At 36.3% G+C, this 11,165-nt stretch overlaps 1 protein-coding gene and 1 pseudogene across 1 annotated transcript in view; one reads left to right on the top strand and one right to left on the bottom strand.

Annotated features, from left to right (window-relative positions):
* Positions 1-2,938, top strand: part of LOC107713139 (toll-like receptor 13) — a 3,347-nt pseudogene extending 409 nt beyond the window's left edge.
* Positions 2,939-4,714: 1,776 nt separating this feature from the next.
* Positions 4,715-11,165, bottom strand: part of LOC107713205 (hepatocyte nuclear factor 1-beta-B-like) — an 11,160-nt gene continuing 4,709 nt past the window's right edge. Inside the window, exons 5-9 of the mRNA XM_016518657.1 lie at positions 9,448-9,593; positions 8,922-9,042; positions 5,735-5,887; positions 5,553-5,650; positions 4,715-5,399 (exon numbers count right to left, since the gene is read on the bottom strand). Coding sequence (XP_016374143.1) covers positions 5,379-5,399; positions 5,553-5,650; positions 5,735-5,887; positions 8,922-9,042; positions 9,448-9,593 — 539 coding nt within the window. The 3' untranslated portion in view covers positions 4,715-5,378. The remainder of the gene's footprint in view (positions 5,400-5,552; positions 5,651-5,734; positions 5,888-8,921; positions 9,043-9,447; positions 9,594-11,165) is intronic.

The raw sequence follows: 11,165 nt of genomic DNA, 5'->3' as shown, positions 1-11,165 counted from the left end.
ACGCTTGAGGTATTCGGCCAATCATAATGCACTGGATAGCTGGCCAATCACAGCACACCTCGCTTTTCAGAACGATGAGCCTTGTAAAAATCGACACGTTTCAGAAAGGCGGGGCATAGAGGAGCAACAATAATGTACAGTATGTGGAAAATAATGTGTTTTTTAACCTTAAACCGCATAAACACATTTCATTACACCAAGTACACAAAATAATGTTCTTTTTAGCATATAACCCCTTTAAAGAATTGCATAATCAGTACTCCCCTAATAAAAGACATCCAGCTGAAAGTACTTTGCTACAAAATGGGCTTTTTCAGGATTCCGTGGATACCTAGAAATTCACGGATTTTAGATGTTTCCTTTAATGCCTTTGCACAGATCCAGATTGGAGACTTTAATCATTTGTAAAACTTACAGGACTTGAACATATTCAACAATAAGTGGTGCCCTTGACAATCTTTCCAATTTATCCCATCTCAATCTGGCCAGCGACAGACTACAAGGAATCTCGAGAGGTATGCTACACGGCCTAACCAATCCGCTGGTGCTACGTCTGGATTACAATTATATACAAGACTTTTAGCACGCTTCAGAATTTAAAGGTGTTAAACGTAACCAAAAACCACCTCCATTATATAGAGAAAATCAAGCCGGTTCTTGCATCACAATATTTGGAGGAACTGTACATTGGAAGCAACCATTTTGATACTTTCAACTCATATGAAATGTCAACAAAGCCCATTTCATTAAAAAGACTGGATTTTTCCAACAATCCTTTGGCAACATTTCAGCTCACAGACAATATATTTCCATCTCTCAGTCCCCTTGATTTATCTTATCATGGTCAAAATGGAACCATGGCATGGAACGTTACAGAAAAGACATTCTTTACCTCAATGAAAACATTATACTTCATGGATGTTCATATGTCAGGCCAGAATGCTGCTAATGTGCTTCAGAGCTTCAAGAATTTCTTGAATAAAATCAGACTTAATGCAAACGTTGAGTTGAGCAAGACTAACCTTCTGCTCAACGCATGTTCTCCAGTGCTACAAGTTGTACGGCTAAATGCTAACAAAATAAAACACCTCACCGACCGCATGTTTGATCCCTGTTCTAACCTGATGGAATTAGATTTAGGAGATAATGAAATATCCCAGTTATCACCGAGTATGTTCAGAGGATTTACACAACTAAAAACACAACTAAATGCTCTTCACTCTCGAGTTCATAGATCTCAGCAGAAACAGCATCAACATGCTCACTTGTGATGACTTTGCCAATTTAACACAGGTGAAAACTCTGTACTTGTACAGTAACAAAATCTTGATTATTAGTTCCTGCTTGTGCAAGGACCTGAAGAGTCTTGAGGTCCTCAAGCTTGGAACAAGCAATCTGTTAAGGATCGGTGATGCTTTCAGCAATGGGCCACATTCCCTGTTGGATCTGGAACTTAATTTTAATAAGCTAAGCAAAATCGAGAAGCAAACTTTTAGGAATGTGTCACAGCTGAACAATTTGTCCTTACAAGACAATCAGATTTCAGACATCGAAGACCATGTATTCGAAGGACTGAATAACCTGACGTCTCTGTTACTGTCATCAAACAAAATATCAGCTAAAACATTAACCAAACAGCATAATGTGTTCTCAGGCATGCCTAAATTCAAAAATCTAGATTTGTACACCAACAGCATTTCATTTGACCGATGATCAATTGAAATACCCTCCCTTTAAAGACCTGAAGCAACTCAGAGTATTGACCTTGCACTGTCAATGTCATGGAATTGGCGAAATACCCTCAAATCTGCTTCAAGGTTTATCCTCCTTGGAAATGTTTTACGCTGGAAACACGAATCTTGCTCATCTGAATCCTGATACATTCCAATCCAGACCCCAGCTCTGGTTTTTGGATCTCTCCAAGAATGCGCTGTCCGAAGACCACTCGATCCCGGCTGAGTTGTTCCACCCCATTTCGAAGCTAACCAAACTCATCCTTTCGAGAACGCAGCTACGCTCGCTGAACTTCCTGCTGAACACATCTCTCTCCAGACTTTCAACCTTAAAAGCTTGGGGCAATGAGATCGACACGATCAACAAAGCTCTGATTCAGTCACTGCCTTGACTAGAGGTCCTCGACTTGGAGAAAAACACGTTCACTTGTGACTGTACCAATGCATTCTTCATTGACTGGGCCAAGAATAGTAATTCTACTCAGGTGGTTTATTTGAACAAGTACATGTGTAGCTATCCTAGTTCCTTACGAGGCATGAACTTGACTGCTTTCAACACCGAATCCTGCACCTTCAATATCGACTTCATCTGCTTTCTTTGCAGCAGTATTGGGGTCATTCTCACCCTCCTCTCGTCATTCATCTGGCATTTTCTGCGCTTTCAGGGGGTTTATGCATACTACCTCTTCTTAGCCTTCCTTTACGACAACAAGAAGAAGCAGAACGGTTCGACGTTCCAGTACAACGCCTTAATTTCCTACAACACCAAAGACGAGCCTTGGGTAATGGAGGAACTTATTCCCAAATTAGAAGGAGAACACGGCTAGAGACTGTGCCTTCACCACCGAGACTTTGAACCAGGAAGGCCAATTATAGACAAAATCATTGATGGCATATACAGCACCCGCAAGACGAACTGCCTGATCACTAGGAAGTACCTGATGAGCAACTGGAGTTCAAGTGAGGTCCAAGTGGCGAGCTTCAGACTCTTTGATGAGCAGAAGGATGTATTGATTCTGGTGTTCCTGGAGGATATCGCCACACATCAGCTCTCTCCGTATCACAGGATGAGGAAGCTGGTGAAGAAACGAACCTACCTCCACTGGCCAAAACCTGGAGAAGATACTAAGGTCTTCTGGCAAAAGCTAAAAATGGCTTTAGAAACCAAAAAGGGTCATAAATCAGATCACAGGATGATTCTGTGAGGATATTAGAATGGCACGGTATACACTCTCAGAAATAAAGGTACAAAAGTGTACCCTTTAAGTACTACCGTATTGTCCCGAATATAAGACGATGTTTTTTTCTTGGAAATACATCTGAAAAAATGCGGTCGTCTTATATTCAGGGTCTAGACTTTGACATGTCAATAATACACCCACAACACTAGGTGGCGCCAAATACGCATAAAACGAGTGTGCCATGAAATACGTAATGTAATGCGTGCTGTAAAGATCGCGAGTAAAAACAAAAGAAGAAGAAAACCTTACAGCCGCATGAGTCGTGACTGTCATAAAAATCGACGCGTTTCAAAAGGCGGGGCATAGAGGAGAAACAATAACGTATAGTATGTGGAAAATAATGTGTTTTTTTAACCTTAAACCGCATAAACACATTTCATTACACCAAATACACCAAATAATGTTCTTTTTAGCAGCATCATATGACCCCTTTAATTCAGGTATTAGTACATGATTATTAATGTATTGTAAAGTGTTACTGATATGTTTGCTGTTGAGATTAATGTTCTTTCACTAATATGCTGTTATTAAATGAAAGAACCAGAACAGGAGAACTGCAGGAACATCTCAGTCTCAACATTTTCTTAACATTTAGGGATAGTCACATAATTGTAAGCTTTGTGTTTTGTGTGTGTGTGTTAGAATTTAACAACTAGGGTGAGGGAATGTACAGTATCTTGTTGATCGATCCATATCTTAACTTTACTTATTCATAAATTGACGATTTGGCAAATAAATTGTCACACAATCCTTCAGAAGTCATTCTAATATGCTGATTTAGTCCTCAAAAAACATTAATGATTATCAATGTTGAAAACAATTGTGCAGCTTAGTATTTTGTGGATACTTTGATGAATAGAAAGTTCAAAAGAACAGAATGTAAAAGTCTTTACTGTAACTTTTGATCAATTTAATGCGCCCTGCTTAATAAAAGTGCTAATTTTTCTTTCTCTCTCTCTAAAAAAAAAAAACAAAAAACAGGACCCCACTGTATGTGTAATGTTCATCTTCTTCTGGAACAATAACAATATAGCATAACTGAATTGCCTAAATCTATTTGAACAGTCTCAAATGTAAGAACTTTTTGTTTTGGGCAACAAACAATCCTTTATCTTCACTTTTCACAAGGAGCGATCCAATACTGCTGCATGTGTTAAATGTTGCATATTTTATATATGCATATTATTTTCTGAAGTATAAACTTTGTAAAAATTCAGAACCACTGCCATTTCAATTATGAAAATAAATCAGTGGTGGTTTTCTTCAGTGTCAAAGACTGATACACTGGTACAGTTTACTTAAGTAGTAGTCATACACTAATTAATCCCCAGGGTCTTGGTTTCAGTAATTTAGTTTCCATGGAAAAAACTGTAATCACATGCTAGAGAAGTCATGTGAGAAAAGCAAAGCAAATGACTTCACCTGTTCACATCCTAAAGGTGAACTCAGATGATACTTGCCCTTTGACCAGTGAGACAACAAGGGAAATAGACCTAATGGGGCATGGAAAACAAAAACACACCCTTTTATTGCCCATCTCGGTCTCCACCTCTCCTTCACACCTCTGAGTTTCCATTAGTGTGTGAAAACATTTACAATGCAAAGCGTGGTCCTACTTTATGGTACATCACCGGACAAAACTTTTTTCTCCCATAAATAAACACATCATCTTTGTCTTAAAGTAATAAAAATGAGCACCAGAGTCAAAAGATATTCTTCAAAAATGTATTATTTATCAATTTACACAAATATAAATATGATTGAGGTGATTCCAAAACATATAAAAAAACAGCAAAGCCTTTAGGCAGTTTATTCTACAATGGAGTACAATGGAGTAGTGTGAAAACAATCCCTGAGAAGCGACTATATTTATAGCGTCTTTGGGATCACTTTTATGTGCAAGTCCATGCATTGAAATAGAAAGACCATTTTGATGTTGTGAAACAAATGTGAATTTACACGGTAATGTGATGATTTTCTTTTAGAATATGGGATACATTTCAAATCTCAAATGTGTGTATGAAAAAAAAAACATATTTCTGATTGACTGACTATTTGTAGTTGTTTTGCCTGAAAAGTTGACCTTACTTTACAACAAACTGTATTTTCTCATTTAATCGTATGTACAGTATCATTGAAGATTTCATCACCTAAAACCATTTGGTGTGAAAGCATTGGCACAGTATTCAACCGTCAGGTTCTGCCATTTTGTTCTGTCATCCATTATGGCTTAAAGGTGTAATATATCAATCACTAGTCTTCATTTGTCGCAGAATCCAGAGGCAGTGCTGCTCCTGTTGGTTCTCAGTCAATGCTGACAGGTTACCAAAGTAACCGAGAAACACAGATATCATGCACTGCTGTTGCTAAGCTGCCGAGGAAGTTCTCGCTCCGGTGCATTTGTTCACCAGGCCTGCAAAGGACACTGCAGTGACAACAGAGAATAACGATTATACACCATAATGACCCATACAGTCATGCAGTTTATGTATATAGAGAGAAATATCTGTATAAAAATCTCTCCACCTTATTTTGCAACATGGAAGTACGTTACTTCCTGTGAATGTGCAAGACTGACCTGCTTGCTGGAGCCCAGGTGTGTGATGGTGCTGGTGTCCATGGTCGCGTATCGAGATGGATGGGAAAACTGGGCAGCTTCTTGTTTGGGAGAGTACACTGAAAAAGACGTTCGTATAAGACATCGTTATTCAGAATGACAATATTTTGTGCTGTCATAGGCAAAGAAGTGAGTGTATTTACTGTGTGACTGTGTGTAGGGCTGCTGGGAGATGTGAGCTGTGGTCAGCTGTGTCAGGCTGCTGCTCTGAGGGAAATGCATGGGCTGCAGGGTTGTGAGTCCAGACACGCTGTTGATGACAGGCACACCCTGAGACTGAGACGGAGATGTCAGACCTGGAAAAACATAAAAACACTGTTATCAAAGTGTTCAACAAGAATTAAAGTAATACTAATCCTTTATAGATAAGTTACACATTAGGGCTGTCAAAAAAATTTCGAATTTCGAATATTCATCGAATTTAAAATAAAAATCCAACATTCGAATGCAAAAACGTTGCATTCGAATTTTAGGTGTGCGTCAGGCAGCCTTATCAGTGGCGCACGAAATGCGACGACGATGTAAGTGTCATTGCATTTTAATGTTTTTGTTAGTCTGTCCAGTTGAAGACACTAGATGCGGCGCTGCTACATTGTTCATTCAAAATATTGCGGGAAAAAAAGAACATCAATGCGGAGAGTTTTTAAATGAAGAAAGTACTCTTTGTGAATGGTTTTCGGTCCTTTGTATTAAACTATACATACATGCATGATTCTGTTTTGTTTCTAATTGTTTAAGCAACTTTAATTATATAAGGTTTATAAACATTATTTTAAACATTATGCACTTTATTTTATTATGCTTTGAAGAAACGTGCATAATATTTTCTTCAATGCGCCCTCTTGTGGCCTCAGGAGAGAAGCCAAAAGCTTTTTCCCCCTAAATGAAATTGTGCCTTTTAAATTCGAATATAATTCGAATATTGATAATATTTAAGTACAAAATTCGAATTTAGTTTTTCAGCCATTTTGACAGCTCTATTACACATATATCAGAATTATTATAGTTAAATGATAAACTGACTTTTTCCTTGAAGAAAAACATTTCTAAAACATAAGAAGTGGACATTTTGAACATTTAGAGAACATTCAGAAATAATGCTATATAATTTAACTTACATGTAATTAGATTATAGTACATTTTAAAATACAGTTACTTTTTAATTGATTACACGATCACATATTCTTTTTTACTAAGTGTTTTATTTTGATTGTTGTTATTTTAAAATGATTGGTTTTCATTTTACATTTTTTAATTATTTAATTATTAGCTTTGCCTTAAATTCACAAATTCCCTGCAGTTCCTTCACGAATCCCATTTTGGGAAACCTTGACTTAATGTAATGTTTAATGGACTTTATGTTAGTTTAACTTTGAAAAAAACATATATCGAGACTTTATGGCGGGTTTTTCCCCATACCACTGCCATTACCATTGCCATTTGCCATTATTTTAAACATTATGCACTTTTTTCAAAGATAGTCGTGTTATTTTATTATGCTTTGAAGAAACGTGCATAATATTTTCTTCAATGCGCCCTCTTGTGGCCTCAGGAGAGAAGCCAAAAGCTTTTTCCCCCTAAATGAAATTGTGCCTTTTAAATTCGAATATAATTCGAATATTGATAATATTTAAGTACAAAATTCGAATTTAGTTTTTCAGCCATTTTGACAGCTCTATTACACATATATCAGAATTATTATAGTTAAATGATAAACTGACTTTTTCCTTGAAGAAAAACATTTCTAAAACATAAGAAGTGGACATTTTGAACATTTAGAGAACATTCAGAAATAATGCTATATAATTTAACTTACTTGTAATTAAATTATAGTACATTTTAAAATACAGTTACTTTTTAATTGATTACACGATCACATATTCTTTTTTACTAAGTGTTTTATTTTGATTGTTGTTATTTTAAAATGATTGGTTTTCATTTTACATTTTTTAATTATTTAATTATTAGCTTTGCCTTAAATTCACAAATTCCCTGCAGTTCCTTCACGAATCCCATTTTGGGAAACCCTGACTTAATGTAATGTTTAATGGACTTTATGTTGTTAATAACAATGAATGCAATATATTTTTATATCAACTGGTACAAGATTATCCTATTTAAATCAATGTGATAAACAAGTTAGGCCAAAAGTAATCAAAAAGTAGTCCTAAATGTGTAATGAAATAGATTTGATTAATATAGATTATAGATAAAAGAAAGAAAGATAGATAGATAGATAAATAGATAGATAGATAACGGGGACCACATTCTACACTTTTAAGCATTTTAAGTCCATCTATAACATTATTTTTGGGCCAAAACAGTCAGATTATAATTTTACGTGTTAGTTTGAATCCTTAAACATGATGATTTTGCTATTGTACATTTAAGACTTGAAAATGAACCTGTAAATGGACTCTGTTATGACTGCCTGATGTCTGTTTACTGGCTTAGGCAAGTGTGCAAACATGGACTCAAATGCATAACCAACGCATAAAACACGTTCTTGCGTTATTGTGGTGGTCACACACCTCAGTACTCAAGGGGCCGATAGAACGACCTTCAAACCTCTGTGTCCTTAAACCAGTGTTATCATTCAGGTAGCTGGCAATAAACATGTTTATAAGATCTAACTAGATCACCAAGATGCTTATCAAACTATTACTTCGGCTATCAAAACATTGTTTATTTGAGAATCCAAACCGGCAAAGCAATAGTGGCTCAACCAACCCACCTTGGGGGCGGGGCTGAGTGTTTGACTAATGGAAGGAGGAGGAGTGTTTGGGGAAATCTGAATAGGTTTTTGCAACTCTATTTGATAACTGATTTGAAAAAATGAATGAGGACATTTTGACAGTGTAGATTAGTGGTTCTCAAACTTTTCAGACCAAATACCACATCAGAAAAAAATCACATCGCATCTATCACATCAGAAAATATGGAATAATATTAATAGAAAGCACTATGTACTGTATTCATATGAATTTTCTGTATTTATTTTTTACCGTATTTATTTGTGTTTTACCTGTATTTTGAAGGGGTGCAAGTAAAAACTAAGAATGACTGTATTTACAGTAAAAAAAAAAAAAAACAGTAAAAGGACATTCCTAGAGACGTTTTAGGTAGTTCAAGTAACTTGGTATGCTAATATTACATCACCACCTAATAATAATATATATCATTATTTACTTTGTCACCATATTTTTTACAGTGAAATTCTGGCAACCACAGCTGCCGTTTCTTTACTGTAAATTTAGCACATACCACAGTTTAAGAACAACAATGATGTAAGACATGAAGAAGGAGGAAATAAAATGGTGATCCACTCACTTTGAGCAGCCAGGCTCATAATGAGGCTCTGTGCTTGCTGATGATGATGAGACGACTGAGACAGACTATGAATGTTGGTCAAAGTGCTCACAGGAGGCAAAACTCCACCAGAGACTGAGATCTGGACACACACGCACATGCATACACACAATGTAAATACATATAAGGTACACAAACACTTTGCAAGTTAGAGCATGGTTACTTTCCTCTGGTGCAAGACGCTGTTTTGGACTGTGAGTGCGCACTAACATAACATAACGAATGTTTATTGGGGGGGCCAATTCACACCAGCCATAAAAGTGAATAAACGCACTGCCTGCACATGCTAGATCAATGCTCTCTTTGACCTAGTTGAGTCAGTTTTCAAATAAAGGCGACTTTATCAATCATGTCTGTAAAATGTACATTGATCTCTGCGACTACATGCTATTTCGGGTCGAAAAAAAGGCTGGTAGACCTGTACTTGTCAAAGCATGCACATTGTGACTGCACTATAATGTGGACGCTAAAACAGATTTTGCTTTACCATTTTGGCATCCGTCGATAGTAAGCCGTGGCAGGGGTCCAGACTACCCGGAGACACCTGTTGCAATACTGATTGGCTGCTACCATGGTGACTGATGGTCGTTGAGGAAGTGACCTCACTGGTTCCTTGTTGACTGTACCTGAGTTCTGCATTGAAAAACATAAGAAACATAATTTTTAACTGTATTGCTGTGCACAGTTAATGCTTTGACAACAACAAAAAGGTTCACTGAAAATGGCGAGAAAATGATCGCCATTAGTCGCACATACTGACCTGATTCTGTCTATCTTTATTTGACCTCTGTGTTGCTGTAAATGCAGCTAAAATGATAAGAGTCTGCAGTCCAAACACTGAAGGGCCTTTATCGGACCATCCATTCCTTAAATGCATTCTCATAAACATACCTCAAAACTGATTATGCTAAATGTTGTGCCTTTTCTTGCTCTGGGCAAACAAATACAATCAAAGAGCTTTTGAACAGTTGGAGGTCAGTGACTGTAGCAGAACACACAGGTTGAGCAAACACACTGTTCTCTGACTCACTCTCTTGACGTAATATTAATCCATTCGCAAACATTCTGCGGAATTCGGTCCATTTCACAGGCTGACAGTTTACAGCTTTTCAACAGAACAGTGTCCTTTTGGTAGTTGTCAAAAGTTAAGCTGAAGCATTTTGATTTTATTAGATGATCATTTTAAGCTACTGCGTGATCCTTCTGGGTTTAAAATACTTTTTTCCAAACAGCTATCGATCTTCTGAGGGCGAGATTGTGTGCTGAACACCCTCCCAGACACAAAGCTCGAACCTTGACTTGACCCTGGTTTGACCCTAAAGATTGCAGTAAGCGATTTTATGTCCCTCTATCTCACATGCATCTGTGTGTTTTGTTCACACACTAATGGGACGGAGGAATTCCAATAAAACACACACACACTTACTGCACTTGTGAGCCTTTTTACACCTGATATTAACACTCATAATGGCAAAATATGTCTGTAATTATTGGTAACTAAAACTATTAAAAAAAATTTTGTTAGTTGAAATAAAGCTGAAATGAAGGATAATAAAATGCTTTAAGTAAACAAAAATTATAAATGATGTTTTTGTCAATTAACTGAAATAAGCTTAAAGGGGTCATATGATGCTGCTAAAAAGAACATTATTTTGTGTATTTGGTGTAATGAAATGTGTTTATGCGGTTTAAAGTAAAAAAAAACATTATTTTCCACATACTGTACCAAGAGCTTGTAACACTCCAAAGAGAAAGGAAAAATTGAAATCGCATCATATGACCCCTTTAAGCACTAAATTTACTAACTGGAAATAAATAAAAACTAAAACTGAACTGAATAAAAATAAATTAAACAAATATTAAACAAAATAATAAAAATGACAATAGTACATATTAAAATTATTTAAAATTAAAACAAAACTGAAAATACAAAAATAAAAGATGATGTGAAATATATTTTTAAAAATGTGATAGTGAATAAATAACACTTGGTAGAAATCGGATCATCCAAATTCAGATGTTAAAGGGGTCATATGATGCGATTTCAATTTTTCCTTTCTCTTTGGAGTGTTACAAGCTCTTGGTGCATAAAGAAGATCTGTAAAGTTGCAAAGACTAAAGTCTTAAATCCAAAGAGATATTCTTTATACAAGTTAAGAGTCAACCACACCTACCTAAAACCGGCTCGTTCTAACACGCCCCCAC

The sequence above is a fragment of the Sinocyclocheilus rhinocerous genome, unplaced genomic scaffold (genome assembly GCF_001515625.1).
Source record: "Sinocyclocheilus rhinocerous isolate Xijiao unplaced genomic scaffold, SAMN03320098_v1.1 scaffold387, whole genome shotgun sequence".
NCBI classification, from domain to species: Eukaryota; Metazoa; Chordata; class Actinopteri; order Cypriniformes; family Cyprinidae; genus Sinocyclocheilus; species Sinocyclocheilus rhinocerous.
The sequence above is the reverse complement of the archived record's forward strand: the minus strand, read 5'-3'. Positions and strand labels throughout refer to the sequence as shown.